This window comes from Ischnura elegans, chromosome 10, assembly GCF_921293095.1.
Source record: "Ischnura elegans chromosome 10, ioIscEleg1.1, whole genome shotgun sequence".
In the NCBI taxonomy this organism is placed as follows: Eukaryota; Metazoa; Arthropoda; class Insecta; order Odonata; family Coenagrionidae; genus Ischnura; species Ischnura elegans.
The window spans coordinates 100,189,050-100,210,302 of NC_060255.1; the positions used below are offsets into that span (position 1 = coordinate 100,189,050).

Sequence of the window (21,253 nt, forward strand, 5' to 3'; positions counted from 1 at the left end):
GCTGGAAGTCTGCATTATAGAAACACTAAAATCTCTCTATCATGACCATGGAAGATTCTGGGAAAAATGGCCATTTGGAGGGATGGCGGCTTATTAGAGACTTCTATAATATATTTAAACAAGTTTGTCTGAAATAATGTGTTCTTCAACGAGTAGGCAAGCGCTCTACCCTCTAGGACCTCACATTCTCCCTCTATCAACTACATCGTTGAATCAAAATTTTAACTTGAAAAAATTGTATAAAATGCTTTGTTTTACGTGGCTGCACCATCTTTTATTCAGAATTATTCTGTACAATTTTGAGCCTATGGAAGAGCTCTGCTGAGTTTTCTTGAATTTCCTTGTTTAACGTTTGGAAAGTGATCAATGCTCTGGATGCATGTCAAGATGAGATAGATTTTTTTGTTTAAATGGTTATGTATCAGACCATCAGATATGAGATCCGGGTACGAATCTCTGCTTAGCCAAATGATTTTAGCAAATTTCTATCTTGATGCCAATAATGAATTGGCATGGTCCTAGGGTCTCTTGCTTTTAATGTATTTGCCTAGCTAATTACAGCAGACTTTGGATTATCCGGCTGCGGTATATCCGTGTTGTGGATTATCCGTGCATGATTTTCACTCTCGCTCAATATTTTCCACGATCTTTACAAAATAATAAAATGGGACACAAAATCATGGGAATTACTGCATTTGAATGTTAGGATACACCGGGCTTATTACTTCCATTAGAGTCTCCTTCGTAAAACGGAAGTGATCGCGCGCTAGCTGCATTCACGGGAGCACCGTGTTTCTGTTTTCCAAGCATCACAGTGCACGACCACGCTCCGTGATCACGGATGCACGTCCCGCGGCAGTTGCAACCTGGGCAACTTGTGCGAGTAAATTTTCATGTGAAGGAGTTATTGCCATTGTCACGTAAAATATTGGCTCAATTCCCTGCTGATTCCCTAGCTCTGATTACATTTATTTGATATTCTGATCCTGTGGAGTATTTTATTTTAATTGAATTCAAAGCGTGGCTATTTTGTGGAATAAATTTTATCTCCAGATTAAATAGGTTCCATCCGATTTATTAGGAAGTACATGGGCATTGTACATATAGTCTTTTGCCAAAGAATAGTAATGAACCTAAGCGTTATCTACCTCTTTGTTTGCTCGAGGGAGTGGCCATGTGTCTCAATTTGCATCGCTTGAATGCTTTCTGACGTTTTCTTTTGATATTTTGTTCACAGTTTAATCATTTCCTCGTCTTGCTTTCATTGTGCACGATCAGTTTAAGTGACACAAACCCTGTTCCACTTTTTATTTCTGTCATCCTCTCTTTAATTAATAATATCAATTACCTTTGCCTCGACTCTTTTGTTGCTTTCGTTGACCATTTCCTGTCATCTGGCCTGGATCGATGCTCACAAGTCTTTTGACCCATCAAACCGATCCACGCCGTACAATGGTAGGCCAATGTTTCCTTAGCCAGCATCTCTGTGAATTGCGGCTCATTGTACTGTTTCACAAAAATGACAATGTGGGATGCTGAACTGAGGAAGATTTCTTATTTTGGAGTGGAGAAATTTAAGCTCTGTATTTATATTGCCCGAGGTATTGGCACGCTAGAACGAATGCATTTGCAAGTGTGGCATTATTGATGGTTGATTATTTTTTTCCGTGTGCAGCCCAATGAGTGTTTCCTTTGATATTTCATCCGCATGTTAATAATTTCCTCGTCTTGCTCTCATTGTGCGCAATCAGCAGAAGTGACACTAACCCTCCCTTGCGATGCGTGATGGATGTTGTTCTGATTGCTGATAACATTTCATGTACCCAAATTACGTATGAATTCAGGATCCCTCAACTTTTCCCATCGTTATACGTGAAGCTCTTTTCAATTTCTTGATTTTTTCTCACACATAATTATTGATTTTCTGATCTTAAACGGGAATGTCAAGAAAATTGGAATCATTCTGTGAGAACTTTGTGTGCAGTTGAAAATAAAGGTGACTCTTGTTATAATTATGTACTCGGTGGATCAGAGTGTTTGCTGTGTGAATTTGTGTGCGTGTCTTGTGTGTTCTCAAGTTGTGTGGACTTGTGTTTAAAGGAAACCCATAAACTCTCAACTTAATGGCATCTTGTGTGATGATGTTGTGTCTAGATTGTGCTATCACCATTATATTTTCATTTGATGCACGGCTTGTGTCTGTAATTAATTGTTTTTTATTTGTAAATATCTTTTGACGTATTTTTTAATCAGTGTGATTGTGGCTGTTTAATCCAGCATGGGCTTGATGTGTTTTTTTTTTCCTTGAACTCGGTCAAAATTAATTAGACAAATTCAGTGTGGTTAGCACTCTTGTTTATTTTACCGGAGGCCAATGCGAAGGAGTTCCCTTGAAATTTCTTCAAATCCATTGCTGAGTTATGGCATCTTGGTATTTCCTGTAGGATTTGCTCTTGGATGAGGATCTGAAGCATAATTTTGTAAAATAATTTGATGAAAAATTTGTAATTTATTTTCATGCAATACAAGCAGCTACTCTTCCATTTCATGCCTGTGTGGATAATTATTTTAATTTTCCTTGCTTGTTGTGAAAGTCTTTTAATATGCAAAGCACAATGGTGTGTGTAGATCTGACGTACGCCTTTGTGTTCTGAGGCAGAATTTGCATTTCTTTCTTTTTTTTCAGATTTATTTTATAACATTGTACATATATGTACTTGATTCTCACTAAATGATATTCAAAGCCAAAGCCTTGAGATAATCATGTGTTTTCATATTCTATTGCCATTCTCATCTTTTGGAGTGTTTTCTTAGAAATTCATTCTTCATTTGCTTATGACTCACAAAATCCAGAGTGCCTTCAACAGCGTGCATGAACATCGTCAGTTGAATATGTTCTCTGCATGAACGCATTGCTGTTTGTAGTTAATTATTTTCTGTGTACAACGTCTCTCCAACAGCGCTTACAAGTTAATTCAAAATTTTCACTTTTGCATATTTTTTATTGTCTACACAAAATCTTTTTCTCTTTTACCAAATTTTTCTCACCATTATTAGTCAGCATTATGACAGCATATAAATCTGGAAAGGTGTAATGACAATTGAATTATTTTTTCTGTACACTTAAAATGTTTTTTTAGCGTGGATAAACTCTTAAGAAACAAATTTTGTTGCAGCTTGAAATTTGTTGAGCTGTTTCAGGTGAACACATGAACTTCTGACCATATCATTCATAGATAATGAGTTCTTCTATTTTGAAGTTGTTATTTGTGGCGAACTTCATTTGATCATTCATTTAACTAGTATTCTCAAACCTTTTTAGATTTTGATCGTGAAATGCATGCATAAACTATTTATGCAATATATAAATCACTTATCCTCGATAGATGTTGATATCATCGGAGGATCTCTTAATCCACTGTCAGTCCATTCATTAAACTTAGTTCTCATTTCCGTGAATGATTTCACTTCGTTTTTTCTTCTATTACACACCTATTTTCTGTCCACTTCTTTTATCTGCCAGATGATTGAAAAAATTCGTGAGATTTGAAAAAATTGTCTCATGCAAAGTAGTAGATATTTCTTCATTCTGACGGTTAATATTGGTTTTAGTAATTGAAGATGAAAGCAATGAGATATGTATGATTTCCTGGTATCATATTCTCTACTTGTTCTATGTACCTTCAGGTTAATCTTAACCTTTTTCCAATGCCTTCTAAAAATATTTGCACCCAGATTTCAATAGGTTTATTGCTTACTTGCAGTTCCCTCATTCTGGGTTTGATCAAAGAACTAGTTTGCCTGTAATATTTCCAAATTTCTTTTATGCTCAAATTTTAATGGATCTGCTGGGAAATTTCTATCAAATCTTCATATTCCTGCCTTAAAATAGGGTCTTGTGATGGAGTCATTCACATATTTTCAGAAAAGGCTTTATTTCCTTTTAGTCAAATTTCAATTGTATTGGAAAATATTTATATGTACATACGTCTACATACTTTCTTGTGTTCCCCTTTTTGACGAAAAATTGAGATTTGATGGTAGTGCTCGTACATGTGGCCTATCTTGCAACTTTTGCTTAATTAAATGCAGACTGTTACTTGTTGCTCATTGTCATTGGTTCTCTACAAATGTGTTCTAAGGTTAGCCTTTAAACTTTATATCCTGAAGACTTTTACTTCTTCAATCTTATTGAGTATCATAATTTATTTGGGTAGAATGGTCATGTGCATTGTCAATTTGTGAATTCTTTTTATGTCATAATTATTTTGGGAAATATGATCCCAATGCGAGTGTATTTATTTGAATGAAAAGCCTCTAAATATTCTTCTTGTTTTATTTTGTGAACACCAAGCCTCTTTGTAGCACATAATTGCATGGTAATCTGCTTTTAATGCCTTGAAAAATTGCTGTTATTTGTTTGATTTGCCTTGTAAGTATTGTAAATATAAGAGCAATGCTGCAAATTTTATTGCATATTTCATGGAAAAAAACTTGTTAAAATATGGCATACTTATTAATGGAACGTTAAATTAATTTAAACAGCTGTGTAGTCGGAGAACACTATGAGCTTTAGTTCCTGATCATAAAATGACATACGTCAGGATGAATTAAATACCGAGTGCCCCACCAAGCTAGTCAGTTTCCACTATTAATGAATAATATGCACTTTCATTTATTTTCCAAAAGTACTGGAACATTACATTCATGTTACTAGAAGCAGTAGGAGGAGGGCAAGAGACTTAAAGTGGCCTCAAGATGGCTTAAGGTCGCCAAGCATGGAATATCAACTTTGTCTTATGCAGTGGAACTGGCACTCAATGAAGACTTTGTCTTTGGAAATAAGCTCTTTCTATTAATTATTTTCCCTCAGTTATGTTGCCCTAATAATTAGTGAAAAGTGAATGCATAACATATTCATGGTGAAACAAAACCCAGTACATACTGTTCCACAAACTTTTTAAATGTAGGTGTCAACTACTTAGTTTTGACGTTTATACCGTCATTCATGTCCCCCTTTTACGATGGTATACACCTCATATAAGCAACCCAATATATACACCCAACGGTATAAACGTTGAAACTAGTTGACACCTATAATAAAAAAGTTTGTGGAATAGTACTGGGTTTAGTTTCACCATGAATATTTCATCGTTCCCCCAAGTAACGTCCAAATCAGTTGATTTTATTTGCTTAACATATTTTCTTGACCTTGATATCCTCACTTTCATTATACCTGTAAATATCTTATGCAGTGGAACTTCAACTATATCATGCTCCAGATCCAAAGAAAAACATAACTCTGTACCAGTGAGAAGTCTTTTATTACGAAGCCTATCTATCATAGCCGAGTGAGTAAATGTAAAATGCAAAATAAAATTACAGTAAAACCTCTTTACATAGTAATGGAGGGGACCAAAATTTGGGCAATTTGATGAATGGAGGTTCACTATAGAGAGGTTTTAGTGATATGCACCATCTTTTCATATCCTTTGGAAATAAAAGGTACTACTGTCTTTTTAACCATCATATTTATGCATTTAAACAAACATGCATGCATTAGTGAACACGTATTTATTATTTCATAATGACAGAAAGCGATCGCTATCACGTGATTTTTACCATGATTTAAGAGAAAACGATGTAATCTCTTTTAATTCAACAGTTGCTTAAAATGATTAGGATAGTTGGATACCTTTTTTCTTATTTACTGTTAGGTATACTCTCATATGGAACAAAATGGCCACAACTAATGATTAACGTGAAAATTACAGCATATTAAAGGTGTATAAAAAAAATAAGGGTGAAACATTTATCACTGAAATTGTCACTCCATGTAGGTAATCACGGCTGCATTAATGGTCTCTTGTTGTCTCGGTACGATTTGCGGAGGTAGTTAGGCTGTCTTGGGGGTATCTCCTTGGTATGATAAGTGGAGGTTTTACGAGATAAAGAGGTTCTCTACAAAGAGGTTTTACTGTATTTGATTTAATCAAAAAATAAGGGTGCTTAAATTATCTTTGATTGAAGACTGTTGGCTTGAAATGAAACTCAAGGCAGTTCACCGCGGGCCAACTCAATGAGGCACACTAACATTTCTGTTATTAGATTAGCAGTTTAATACAACTGAAATTGATTTACATGCAAATGGGTCAGCATGGTTAGGCTTTTTGCAATGCACAACTGGGAAATAGTTGAACATCTGAATGAGAGAGAAATACCATGGAAATGGGTGTGCCTGCGTCAAGTCAAGTCGCTTAAGTTGTTCAAGCGAGAGGGTCGTACAACTGAAGTTCCACTGTATTGACAGGGTGTTAAGGAGTCATTACTGAAATCATAAATCAATGCACTCACTCTATCATTTAGCCACTGTCACCAGAAATTGGATGAGATCATACCAGAATGGCATCTCAGAGATATGAGTTGGAAAGAATTTGACGTGAGGAACCGTACCCTAGGGCTTTATTTTAGGGAATAAAAGCTTTGAAAAGAATTAATACTTTTCTTTTGGCATATGCTTGAGTTTGATATGTCGGGAATAGAGATAACCATCGTTGAGACTCTATCGTGCAACCCACCTCAGTTGGCATGTGGCAGGTGATGCTAGGACAAAAGCTGTTAACAAAAGCAGAGAATGGAGATATTTGACTCCTGAGTCCCACCCAGCATCAATTTTAAAGGAGCTCAGACTAAGAGTGAAATTGATGTTGAGTTGATCAATGCTTTAGGCTTTCCAGACCCCTGCAATACCCACTTTGGTAACCGTCAATGTTTTAAATACCATTGGGGTTAAATTTCTGAGTTCTGAATACGATAGGAATTCTTTCAGTGCTCTTGTGAAAAGTAATATTCATGCTTTCTTGTTGAGTTCTGTTCTTTAGATCTTAGTGAGAAAATATAAGTGAGAAAAAATTGCCTTATGCTTGCATTAAATATCAGGTCATGGTGATCGAGGAGTCAATTTCCAAGCTTGAGTAATTTCAGTGGTAAACGCAGTGACTGCTTGCTGTTGTAATAATTTGATGTGAGTCATTGATTGATGTTGTGTCATGTGCATGAGTTGGCTGGCTGCAATCCTGCCTCTGTCCTCTGTTAACTGTGCATGTTTCACCTGCCGGGAGAGAGCGCCACCTGTGGACCAATCAGGTGAGTGTGAACACGCTTGGCACGTTTTATGCTATCAGTTTGTGGACACAGTGCCGCTCACTCAATGATTCTGCCTGAAGGTTGGTTTGGATAGGTGAGGGTAGAACTCATCCCAAACTGAGCCAGAGGCATGTGAATTTCACACATTCAGGGTGTGGGGGGGTTCCTTTCCCCTGTTACTCCTCACATTTAGGGGATTTTATTTTTGGGGGTTTTATAAGGGTTCTGCTGGGATTTAAACCCAGGACTCTTCAATCGACAACCAAGCACACTACCCACCTAGTACTGGGCTATCAAGTCCCCCCCTCTATGCGAATGGGGTGAGTGAGAATGCTTTGCACGTTTGGTCTTTGTTACTCCTGTATTCCATGAGTATGTGGACACTGTGTAAGTTGAATGTGAGCTGCAAGTGAGTGGAATTTGCATTCTGCCAGCTGGTTGAAAGCCCTTCTTCCCACCATTTGATGAACCCCTCTCACTCCCCACCACATATTATCCTTTTGATTTATTTTTTATTTTATTTTATTCTCCAACCACCGAATACAGCTCATATTGGCCATTTTTCATTGGGGTATTCAGCAAATGTAACATGTAAACGTACACGAACAACCATGTTCTCGACAGGGGAAATCTATCCAGGCGGGACTCGAACCTGCGACCTCTTGTTTGGCAGGCGAAGACGTTACCCCACCGCCACCGAGGCCGGCAAAGCGAGGATCGGGTTGGTGTGGTGGCTAGAGTGTTGGCTTCCCACCTGGTGGGCCCGGGTTCAAATCCCGGCAGTGGCAGAGAATTTTCAGTGACCGCCCGATCCCTGCTTTAATGTTGTGTGGAGGATATTTCAAGCGCAACACTCCGTCCGTCGGATGGGACGTTAAGCCGTGGTCCCCTTGGCGCATTTCGTTAAGAGCAGCCTAATTGCCAACGCTGGGTTTCTCTCCACCCTTCCTTCCATACCTTTCCTTAATGGCGCAAATGACCTCAGCTGTCGGTCGCCTCCTCCAAATACCATACCATACTGCCATGTAATGCTGAGAGTGCCGATCTGGCCATGAGAGAAAAGCTCCACTCGGTGCCAGTGCAGGCATGAGAAATTTCAAGAATTGGAATTAAAAGCCGTTGGTGAAGGGTAACCATAGAGCATTGAAATATCATGGCAAGAGATAAATTTATATTGCCAGTCAAGCCGTATGGTAATTTCTTTTAAAAATAGTCCACTTAACCTATGCCTATGGCAAGACCCACAAAAGCTTTCCCAGCGTATGAGACAGAAATGGGTTAATTTTTTATCATCTCAGATCATTAATACAGGACAGAAAAGTGACTGACAAGGATGGCTGATAATGGTGTACGGTATCTATCCCAATGACGAAGTTATGCTTCCAGGAACAGAAAATTGTATTTAATGCAAAATCAGTTAGGCGATGCAGAAAAAGTTTTGATTTTTTGAAAGAGGAGAATTAAATTGCTTATTCACCATTTTCGTATTGAGAAGACTTTGTTCTAGTTTACTCATAAATGATTACAATGAGGAGAAGTATCTGACTAAGTTCAGCACTTAATTATACTGTATATCTGTCTTTGAAGAAGAGTGGAGGGATTCTTGGAAGATTCCTGTGATCCCTGATTCCCCAGGCTCCCAATTTCCCACGCTTCCCTTGACTTGTGTCTTCATATAGATATCTTTAACCCTTCAGGTGCAGGAAACAAACATTTACACATTTCAGGGCAATTGCAAATTTTAATAGGTTCTTGTGCCATTGATCCTTTCCTCACAGTTGCCTCCTATTTCTATGGCTAAAACTTTCTTTCTGGAATTGGCTAGCCATAACCGGATGCAACCTCTTTGGTTGTGTTTTTTTGACTTTTCCAAGTTGAGCCTTTTGGTGGTGCCACAAAACTTTTGGTTTTAGTTTTATGTTTGATTGTACTCAGCGGATGGGAGTGAATTTGTGTGTGAGTGAGTCTTCCTCTGAACGTGGTGCAGAAGGCTTCAAATTACTAGAAATAGATAAGACAGAATCATCAATTAGGCTGCCTGTGGCATGGGCTCACATTCTGTGAGTGGCATATGCCTGCTAAGGTCAACTTTGTGTGGTGGAAGAATGCATTTTTGGTAATAGCTAATAACTAATTCTATAGTTCAAAATCATTAAATTCCTCTTCAAACATACAAAATTCACATTCGGAAGTTATCATAATGAAAGCATTGTGGCACTGCCAGGAGGTGGCATGGCTTAATTTTGTTAACTTGTAAAACACAGCAATTCCTCTCAACCAATCATATTGTGTCTTTTTTGATGATGTACAGATCATATAAAATTTGGACTCTTCTTTATATTTTCAAGTAGAATTTTGCCATGTTTCTTTATTATAAAAATATTGCATATGAGAAAACACAGGAAATTTTTCAATTTGAGACAGAGTTAAACGTTGACCAGTGTCTACTTCATATACGCCGAGAAAATGTCAATATGACAGTACATGCTTTATGCAAGTTATGCGTCACCAAATAAAACTGGTCAATTGGGAAGGATGGGTCCTCCGAAAGATATTGAGACTTTCCTGGTTTATGTCACATAATTGTGTTTGCGTTTGCCTCTGGGTCCTATTCTTCATCTCTGCTGATGTTTCAATGGCTGGGCTATCTTTTGTTGTAAGGGTATGAATGGATGGCCCATGATGAATGAATGGATGATCAATGACGACGAATTGGTCATCAAAATGTCGTCAAAGAGAAGACAGTAAATCAGTGGCAAATGCTAGCAGCATTAATTCACAATTGCAGCCGTCCCTAGCAACCCTAACTAGCTCTTCACTCAGTCTCCATCGCCATTAATAATAGTGAGATGAACTGTTGATCATCTTTGTTCATGGACGCAGGTCAGACGATAATTATTTAATTTTTCCAGAAGATCATGTGTTTCAGAGAAACATCAGTATAGATAGAGAGAAAAATATTTATTGTTCAGGAAAAAATCCATAACAACAAAAATAATAAAATACAATTTGCAAGCACATTTAATACAAGATGGATGATTAAATAGGATAATAATATAGGATACATCATTGCTGCTAGGCAATGAAAATATATGCATACAAAATTCCAAACATTGTACAATTAATTAACAAAGATCAAAATGCAAGATGATAAACATTTCTCCACTAGATACCTTTTTAAGTCCACTTAAATCATTTTGCCGAGGTGATGTACCTTAGTTTGTGCAGAAGTGAGATGTCAATATTTGTTAGTGGAGGGTGATACGTACATACAAATATGACCTTGTTTGGTGATCATCGACGTACTAATTAGTCTTTAGTCTAAATAAGTTGATATTAATTAATACCAATAATTTTTAAGTATACTGACAGTTGGAACTATGAGGAGCTCCAACTCAGCATTGGCCAACTATAATCTCTTCCTGATTTGCCCATTATGGTTCTAAGTGCCCAGTATGGTTTCTCCTTAAGAAACGCTTTGTTTATTAGCATCTATTTATTAACATTTCCTATTATTATCTCCTCCACTCTGTGGCACTCTCTCTTGAACTGGGTTATTTTCATTGGAATTTCTTTGGTGTACGGTATCAAATGAAACAGAAAATTTTTACAATATCATGTTTGTTTCATAAATATATTCCTGCTAGAAAATTTGATTCACTGATTTGAGGTCCCTGTAATCTGTGAATAAATGGCCCTGCTCCTCCACACACAGCGTCAGCAAAACGGTCAGGAGAGGATCGCTTGAGTCTGCTCTGCCCCTGCAAGTATTTTTCCCTTTGGGTTGCGACAGCTGGTCTGGTTTGCTGTTTGCTTACCACTTTGTGGACCCAGGTTCAACTTCCAGGGGTGGTTTGATTTTTCAAAGACTGTCCGATCCCTGCTCGAGTGATTTGTGCAGAGCACTTAGAGTACAACACACTGTCTGTTTGATGCCGTGGTCCCCATGGTGCTCTTCGTTAAGAGCACACTTGTGCTGTTGCCAGGTTTCCCTCCAACCATCCTTACAGCAAAAATGACCTCCACAGTCTATTGTTTCCTCTGACAATCTACCTACAATGTATCTCCCACACTCAGTGTAAGACTAAGGACAAGAACCTAGCCATGTTGACACGCTAGTTCCCAAAAGACCACCAAAAGTAAGCATTGTAGGCCTCGTACTGTATGTGTGACTGATCATCTATACCTTATCATTGGTGCTCTTTGTAATATTTCTAACCCTGCCGTGTGAACGGCGGTGAAATGTAAAAGAATTGCCATGAGAAAAAATTCCCCTGGGCCGGGAATCGAACCACGGACCTTTGGCTTTCCGGGCCAATACGCAGACCACTACGCCATCCAGGTTCTTTAATTCCCATGGCAATTATACCGAGGCTCATGGCACTAGGTGTTAGGTCCTTGCGGTCCATCAAGGATGGCAACGCGAGGGAGAACGGACTTCCAAGAAGTCACAATTGGTTGAGAGCCTCAAACCTGCGCTAAAGCCGCACAAAGCGGTATTTGTAATATTTCTAGCCCTGCCGCGTGAATGGCGGTGAAATATACAAGAATTGCCATGAGAAAAAAACCCTAGCACCTAGTGCCATGAGCCTTGGTATAATTGCCATGGGAATTAAAGAACCTGGATAGCATAGTGGTCTGCGCATTGGCCCAGAAAGCCAAAGGTCCGTGGTTCGATTCCCGGTTCAGGGGAATTTTTTCTCATGGCAATTCTTGTATATTGGTGCTCTTGTCTACAAGTAGCACACAGGGTTGGCATGATGGATCAAGAAGGGTCTAAGTCAGTGAAGGCTCACCCTACCGTGCAAAGGAAAAGGGGGCGACCATTATTCCTGACAGAATAGAATATATGTATGATAATCATCAAGGTGGCTCTCCAATGCTAGTTTTTATTTAACCAATCCACAAATATTTAAAGGTAATTGGAGAATATCTAAAAGTCACTTGGCCAAGCTGAGGTATTTACATATTGACTATCTTTAGAGATTGGATATAAATAAAAATATCTTCATGCTGCATGATTCAGCAGCTGAATAACTTTCTGCCGATAAATCTTTGGTCAATCATTTTGAAATGACTTTTATCTTTACTCTATCCAGGAACTTACAATATGGAACAGCAATAGCAGTTGCCTGCAGGCCTTGGCTCTTTCTCCACGGACTGAAACTGCCGAAGGAAGGGTTAGTGTCTGTCTGCTTTACACTCGCACTGTGTTCACTTAACTTAGTCCTGTAGGATTTTGTCCAAGAAACAATTTAGAGAATAATTCTCCACATTTACATTGCAATCATCTGTTCTGGATATATTTTAGTTCTTTCGAAAAGTTGTCTTTAACGGGTGAGGGATTTCCTATCACGCAGAACGTGGCATTGGGAATACAATTCAATTTTAAATGAATCAATAATTAATTATTATTAACGATTAATTTCTTAATGCATGTTGAAGTTTGTTGAGGATATTTTGAATCTCTTGGAATTCTGTGTTTGACTAGTGGAGCATTGTTGTGGATTGTTCCACTTCTTACATCATAATCAGTATTATATGGTAGAAATAATGTTAAGTTGGCACATTCTAGTATGTATTGATAATTTTTTCTTCATAGCAACCAGGTAAGGCAGAGTTGCTGTTTTCAAAATCACCAATAATCAAGTTAACTTGATACAGAGTTCACTTAATGATGAAGGGCAACGTTCTTACATGATTAATTGTGACCACCTCCAATGGAAGAGAAACCTAGCACTCATTGCCGAGTGAAAAAAAGACCTTTGAATCTCCAATAGTACACAAAGGACTGGAGTTGTTAACGCAGCGATGAATGCTAGTTTACTCCTCTGTTAGTGGTATATACATTGTTTGTAAATTGTCATGCGAGATTGTTGGCCTGCATGATGAAATGGAAATCAAAATCAATTGGGAATCTGGTTGGTGTGGGTGCTGGAGAGTTGTCTTCTCACCTCGTGAGCCTGGGTTCAAATCCCAGCGGTGGTGGACTATTTCAGGGCTCACTCCACGAGTGATTTTTACCAGTACAGCACTCCATCCATTGAGTGGACTTTAAACTGTGGTCCCGTTGTCGCCTTTCATTAACAGCGGGTTAATGCCATCCCTGGGTTTTTCTCCACCCTTACTTACCATCCCTCATGGTGCAAATGACCTCAGCCATTGCTCGCCTCCTCCCAATGACATGCCATATCTCAAAATCAAGATGAATTGATTAACAGCGCTTTTGAACATGGGCATAGTTTTTTACTTATTTATTCTTGTCATTATTGATAAAAAGTGCAATAATTTCAAATCATTGTCCTTAATTATTTTTCCAAACCTAGATTCAAATATTGTCTGTTATTTTAAAAATTGACTTGATTGACATTTTTATGGCTTTGTGTCTCTTGATTGGCTTTGCAGTGTAACCGGAGTCCTATGATGTCTCCGCGGTGTTCACCACAAATGAGTCGACGTGCAGTGATGGGAGGTGTGTCTCCATCAGCACCACCACCACCTTTGCCACCTCGGAGAGCCTCACCCACCCTCACCAGCCCGGGGACGTCCCCTAGGTGATGGTCCTTTATTATTACGTACATATTTTGACATACATGCATGCCTCCAAGGCAGATAATGTTTGCCACGTTATTTTTATTCTTTTCCGGCCGTGGAAGGGAGAGAGTTTCTCAATCTTTGTTTTACTTGCTGATGATGAATTTAATTTAAACTTTTTTTCTTTTAAACACCTTACTTAACATATGTGGGAATCTGTTTAGAAAGTACTTACTTTATATGTCTGAATATAGTCCCCCCCTTTTTTTTTCAAAAATGCCCGTGATAAAAGTTAAGCGGGGGACTATATTCAAACCCATTTTTTTTTATTTTTTCCCGAAACTCAAGCCTCAAAATTAGGGGAGGGGGGACTATATTCAGAGGGGGACTATATTCGGAGGAATACGGTAATTACATTTTTGTGGCTTGCATTAGTATTTTGGTTTTAGTCCTGATGTATCAATATTTTTGCATTGCATTATGATGGGTTGATTATTTTAGCAACACTTGTGGGCAACTCATGCGTGATTGTATGGTGTTGACGAGCAGTGATCATGTTCTACCTTGGCCGACTGTCATTTAGGGGAATTACCAAAAGACATTCTCGATGAAGAGATGTCGGTACAAGAGAGGACTTTCGCAAAAATCCTCTTATCTCTATGCACTTGCAGAAAATCAATGCTCGGATGAATTGTAAGGTGGAGAAATGATGCGTAATCTGTTATCCTTGATTCCTTAGGAAAAATGAAAATGGTAAACATTAAGCTGGTTTTAATAAGCAGATTTTTACTCCACCACTTTTAACACTTTTCTGTAAGTTAAGGGAAACTAAAACCTGTAAGTTAAGGGAAATGCCCAAATTATTTTTGATGGAATGATAATACATCTTCGTTGTGAAAGTAATGCATAAAGTGATGATTTTTCCACATGCTTGTATGCATGGTGATTTATAATTTCAGTATTCAATTACCCTATTCCCAATCTGTCATGAATGGTGGTGCATCTTAACTTAAAAAATTCATATTTAATTTTATTTAGATTTACCTTTTTGCATTTAATCAGAGTTTTATAACCTTTAAATATGTATATTTTGTGAAATACACATTTTAATGTCTGGAAAATTGTAGAATTGACTGTAAATCAATGAAAATATCGGAATCGAACTGATACTGGATTAGTGAATGAATAGCTAAGACTTTGTAATTCCATAATTCATTTAACTGACCATGGCTTCAATCATTGTCAGGTACAAACACATAGTAATGCACAGACATGGTGTGGAACATCTCCGATTGATATGTGCATAGTTGTTTGGTTGGGGGTAAGATGACCATTACAGCAAATGACTCATTGAGGGGGGTAACTATGTTTTAAGAATTTTTATGTAATTTAACTAGCACTGCCTTGCTGGTCCAAAAGAGTTAAGTTTTAGCTTTTCATTCGCTATGATTAGCTAACTCCACCAAGTCACGCCCTATACTATTTTGACTCTAGAATATTTTCATGGACCTGTGAGAGATGCTTTAGGTGTACTCTTGTGTGAGGGTTTTTTAACTGTGTAAGTAAACGAAAAGTTTGTGGCAATTTTCCACAAATACTTTAACTTTACGTGGTGACCAGTTTCAATACATTTTGTGTGATGGATAATAAATAGTCAGTAAAAAAATATTGAATATGAAAAAATTATGGTTGATAAATTGTTAATATAAAAATAATATTGCACATAATATAAAATGTATTGAAATGTTGTGAAGTGAAATTTAACCATTTGGTGTACTGGTGATCTTCCACGAACACTTAAATTTCAAGAATTTGAATTGTAATTGACTGGAATTCAACCAGAGTAAGGCCGAAAGAGGTCTCTGTACATTTGATTGTGTCCATTCATCTGTTGATTGTCTTGAGTGCATGTTTGTGGGCGTAACATTATAAATGCAATTTCAGTCTTCTCGCTCCTTGACTCTACAGCAATGGCTGCGGCGTGACGACGACGCAGCTGACGGTTCCCAAGGAAGACGCCCCCCTGCCCCCCATCCAAGTGCCTTTGCCATCCATCATCCACACGCCATCGTCGTCAACGCCATCGTCACTCTCGTCTGCCCCCTCCGCGCCCCCCTCGACCTCCTCGTCCCACTACCAGCCACCCTCGTCAATCCCCTCCGCTCCCCCACACCCCTGCTCCCTCACCGTCACCATCTCTACGGAGAGAGACCGGGCGGACGCATCCAACGCAACCAACCACACCACCACCGACAGCGGTACGCATGCACTCTCTACTTTTACTGAAAACATGATGAATTAAATAAAAAATGTTTGGCCCTGTAAGTCTGCATGAAGACGTAAGGCGAGTCAAGTTTGTGAATATAAGGCAGGTTAAAATATAGGTACGTACTGAAAGTATGTTATGCATTGTATATAACAGTGAATACATTGAGATGGTATTACATTTTTCCCCTTTGTTTCCCATTTTTCCCCATACATGTATGCAATATCAATGACGTTACATTTACATGAATGAAATTAAAGAATTGAGTTACAATTGTGAGGAAATAAGTACATATTCTGATACTGGAGAGTATGGATTATTTGTGAGGTATGTTTTTACTTCATTTATGAAAATACTTTCTTTTTCTATTCCTTTGTCATAATCTGTATTAGACTGTAGTTTGGGATAACACTTGATGTCCATATTATAGTAAAGCATTGGTAAAATTTCCTCATTAAATATATGTAGTGGAAACGCAATGAAATGATCTTCAGTTGTTATTGCGGAGGCTACCGCGGTGATTAAATTGATGATTGCTTTCCGTGTTAATGAGGAGTCACTATCACTTGTACCACTTTCCCATTAGTATGGTGCAAAAAGCCTAAACATGCTAATCTATTCACACATAAATCTATCTTTGGCTTGCAATGCTGCTAATCTGTTGGCAGAAATGTTGTACGTCCCATAGGCCCACTCTGAACTGTTTCAAGTTCCGTTTCATCCCAGACAATGAATCTCAAAAGTGCACTTGTAATGAGTGCTATTTAATCTTAATTTCAGTTGATAAAAATTTATTCCAATCAACATTTATTTATGAAAACACATTATTTGGAAGCAATGTTATAAAATATGGATAATATCACTTGCAATCTTCACAGATTCCATCAGAGAATCATGAAATTACCTGTGCTCAAACTGATTTTTTAATGCGATCACCTTTCCAAAGTTTCGATTTGTGGCCGCCAGATGTCAAACACTTTGTTTAGATTTGCGAATATTAGCAAAGACTTCTCCCTCTATTTTATTCCATCCCAATTTTTGACATCCCCAGCATGTTTGCAATGATGTCCAACGATGTTCGAAAGTTAAATACAAGCATTGAAACAGTCAAAAAATGTTAAGAAACCACTCAGCCTGCTCGTCAGTTCCTTTCATTTCAAATTTTAACTTATTTTTTTCTGAAAGAACTGGAACTTCTTAAGTTTTTTATGCTTGCCTGCTCCAAAGTTATTTTTGACTTTCCCTAAGCTTCTGCTATGCTGTCCTTTTTTTAAAATTTACTTACTATTCCCCAGTAGCTATGAATAACCAAACTTGAGCAACCTATTCTGACTGCTTTTCAACCATTCTAATTTCAAATTTTAGCTTATGTTTTCTGAAACAGATACAGCAGTATTGAGATTAGGAAGAGAATTTCAGTGCAGAAGAAAGTGTTCATGAAGAGAAAAGTTATGATGAGAGGAATATATAAAAGAGTAAGAGTTTAAAGCAGGGGTCTACAATTTACTAGGCCACGAGGGCCACCTTCCAAGTTCCGAATTGCCCTGCGGGCTGGATAGCAAATTTGCCGATGACTGAAGTATACAATATTCAATACTTGAAACGAGTGCGCGGGCCAGATGAAAGCCCTCCGTGGGCCGTATTTTGTAGACCCCTGATTTTAAGGAAAGATTAGTGAAGAGTCTGATATGGAGTACTGAACATAGTGGGTGAGGAGAGGCAGGTTTTGGATAAGAGACGGAGGAGACAGAAGGTATGGATGGAGCGAGTACTTAGCAGGGAGGGGATGTTGAAAATGGTGTTTGTGTGTAGAATGTTCGGTAAATGAGGGAGAGGAAGAGAGAGATGAGGATTTTTATATAGAATGAAAGGGAGTACCGGTAAAACGGGGTGAATAGAAACAATTTTCAACTTTAGTTTGACATTTTGCATGTTTGTTGTTGTTCCATATAAACAATTTTTTGCCCAAACACAGGTCTCTGTTAGACCTATTTTTTTATAGTATTTAATTTTTTAAATTTTATTTGATTTTAAAGAAAAAAATTAAAACATGGTGTTTCTATTCACCCCGCAAATGGGGGTGAATAGAAACAGTACTTCAATTTCATGTTTTTTTCTATTGAAACGAATCGGGGGTGAATGGAAACAGTTAAATATGGTATTTTTAATTTGTAATGGATAAATACAAATTTATTTCTCAACATAATAATTTAATTCAGTATATAAACAAAGGAAGTTACATAACTGTAAGTAAACAAATTGAATAGGTAGACAATTACCGTATTTACTAGGTTTAATTATGATAAATAAATTGTGAGATCAGACTGGTCATCTTTGAAAAAATTTTCTTGCGGGGTGAATAAAACACTAAAAATGATTTGTTCCTATTCACCCCATAAATTCTGAAAACCTAACCTAAAAAATATGTATAATTTTTGGAAATAATATTGTTAAAGTTAAAGCTTAAAATAAGCCTGAATCTTTTATATGAATAATTAAACTGTTTTTTACAGCTATTTACTTTTAAGAACACTGCGTATTCTGACTTACCTGGAAAGTTCAAAGTGGATAAAAAAAACAAGAATCACGTGGTAAAATTCAACATGACAAACAAACAGGAACCAGCGCTGCCAACCAAACAAACCATTATTTCACTTTCAGCCAAAAGTGTACCAACCTAAAAAAAATAATAGTTGCCGCTATTTACCCATAGTTATGTAGGAAATAGATTATACATTAAAAAAAAAAATTTCATTTCTATTCATCCCAATGTTTCTTTTCACCCCGTTTTACGGTAGACTTTATTGTGAACTAAAGTGAGGGATCCAATTTTGCTGTTCAGTTAACGTGCAAAACTCTCCATGCAAACCTATCTTATCAGGTGGAATAACTAAATAATAAGTAGGTGAAAGGGGGTGAAGGTTAGAGTGGACAGCGTGAAAGTGAAACGTAAGAAGTTGGAAGAGTGAGAGCGTAGATTTAGACAATAGATGAGAGAGAGAGAGAAAGCAAAGAGAGGGAGTTAAGAAGAAGAAATCAGAGGAATGAAGGTAAAGAGTGCAAAGCAAGAAAGAGACACACTCAAGATAAATCTAATGAATAACATACAATTACCACATGATGAATGAAACAGCCAGGCAGGCTACCGTGAAATGTAGCCATTTTATTGTATCCCAGTAAAACTTCTCTAATATTCTCACTGCTGGTTCAAGGAAAAGGTGAGGCGTGAAGTATTCCGTCTGAATAATATTTCTCTGTTTACAGCTGCTGTGGACCCAAGCTACGACACCCTCCACGCGAGGGACAGTGCTGCCGTCAGCAGCAGCGGCAGCGCCCCCTCCCAACAGAAGCAGGCGTCCCCGCTCCCTCCCCACCCCCTCCACTCCCCCCTCCACCTGCACCACTCCCACCCCCTGCACCGAGGGTGCCACCCAGAGAGGAGCACCAGCCACTGCCGACCCCACCTCTCCCCCGCCCCCCCGCACCACCAGTCCTGCCCCTCGCTGCACCACCCAGGCCCCCAGTCCATCCACGTCCCCACCATCTACTCCCCGGCGCCAGCCACCTCCATGGCGGCACACCCCTCGGCGAGGCAGGCGGCCACAGCCAAGCAGCAGCTGCTCTCGTCATCTGCCACCTCCCAGGCGAATCCGGGGTCGTCGGCCTCTGTCGCTTGCCTGCAGAGGCAGCACAGTGGTGGGGCAGCAGACACGCTCGGGGGAATTGCGGAGGAGGGACCCAGTTACGAAAACACCAAGATATGCTTAGGTGCGTCTACGGCTCACTGCTTGCGTTCTATAGAAATAGAATAGGGTGGTTTCCTATTATTTTTTTATTGCCTGAATGGAAAGATTATTACTCCTGGAGTACGAATTACACACTTTTAGATTTTTAAATTACGATATCTACTTTTTGCGATTAAATGAAAAGTGAAAATTTTCAAGGAGGCGAAAACGCAATGGCCCAGTATGACTGCTGGGAAAAGCCCCTGTGACGTCAGTCTGGTGCCAGCTGCTGCCATGAGAGGCCACCTTGGTGTGAGGCCATGAGCACCAATACAATGCATGCTGGTAGCAGGTAGCATAGTACCCTGCTAGCAGGTAGCACTTGGCTTAAATACGGATTATTAATACCTTATCAAATGAAGGAAACTTTCCGACCATAGCCAGTTTTAATAGGTGATTATTAAGACATGTTTCCCTGATCTCTGTGCCTCATGCATGCATTGGTAATCTCAGACGATGTAAAAATTCTATCTACTTGTATAGAAACTAGGTCCCTGTGACATCACGTGGAGTGGCATTACATGGGCGCCAATCTGGCCTTTTTCAAATGAGGTTAAAATTGACCATTTGCCATTCGTCTAAACTGGGATTTCTAAAACCAAATAATTTGTATATTATGAATGCACTAATGGTGGGTAACGAATCGCAATCAATGCCTTTTGTTTTCTTTGATGAAGGAAACTACCCTATTATCAATGCTCTTTTAGTGCAGGAATATTGGGTCAAATTTCACTAAGCAACACTGGATTAGAATAAATTATTTGCAAAATTATCAGCATTATTCATCGTCTTTCTTCAAGAAGCCTGACCTCTTGAGGGTTGAATTTTAAATATCAGGTTTAACTATAAATTGGAAGTTAATTTCGACTTCCCTGACTCAACTCTTTCATGTACTATTTCTATTAATTGTGTTTCTCCAGGTTCTGGCCTTTCTCCTGTGAATCATTCAGTGAGCATGGCTAGTCTAACGGTAGATGTAGACTCGCAGCCATATTCCGTTGGTTCTCAACCGTCTCTCAGGGTCCCATCAAACGTGCACCCATCATTTGGGGCACCAAACACCAGGTAAGTCCATCTCTGCTGTACATACTCCAACCTAACTCATAAAAATGTATGAATAATGGCTCTAATGGAACCTCATCCAATGGCCTCTAGGTTCTAAAATATTGATAGATTGATTGATTGAAAATAGTGAACAGTTTCACAAATGACATCTTCAGCGAGTGATACACAAGTTACACACAACAGAAAACAAAAAGTAGAGAAACAGTTGTGCAAGTAAGACATTCAGATATTATGATGATTGAATATATATATGTACATGCAGTACCTAAAAATAATATACATAGATAACATTTTGATCAAAAATCAATTCCCTATGATATTCATTCAGATGGTGATGAGTTGGCCGGGGCAATGAATGTGCACATTCTTCTCCTCACCTACCACTACCATACCAACCCCATCTTGGGGGTTGCATAAAAAATATCATGAATATCCCAATTATAATATTTATCACTTA

General features: G+C 38.4%; 1 protein-coding gene and 1 non-coding gene across 2 annotated transcripts in view; both read left to right on the forward strand.

The window, feature by feature from the left end:
• Positions 1-21,253, forward strand: part of LOC124166494 (E3 ubiquitin-protein ligase CBL-B-B) — a 311,388-nt gene that overhangs the window by 284,538 nt on the left and 5,597 nt on the right. Inside the window, exons 7-11 of the mRNA XM_046544022.1 lie at positions 12,246-12,326; positions 13,552-13,700; positions 15,649-15,938; positions 19,211-19,714; positions 20,652-20,796. Of these exons, the coding sequence (XP_046399978.1) occupies positions 12,246-12,326; positions 13,552-13,700; positions 15,649-15,938; positions 19,211-19,714; positions 20,652-20,796 (1,169 nt within the window). The remainder of the gene's footprint in view (positions 1-12,245; positions 12,327-13,551; positions 13,701-15,648; positions 15,939-19,210; positions 19,715-20,651; positions 20,797-21,253) is intronic.
• On the forward strand, positions 11,766-11,838 carry Trnas-aga. The gene has a single exon. It is a non-coding gene; the product is annotated as a tRNA-Ser (tRNA).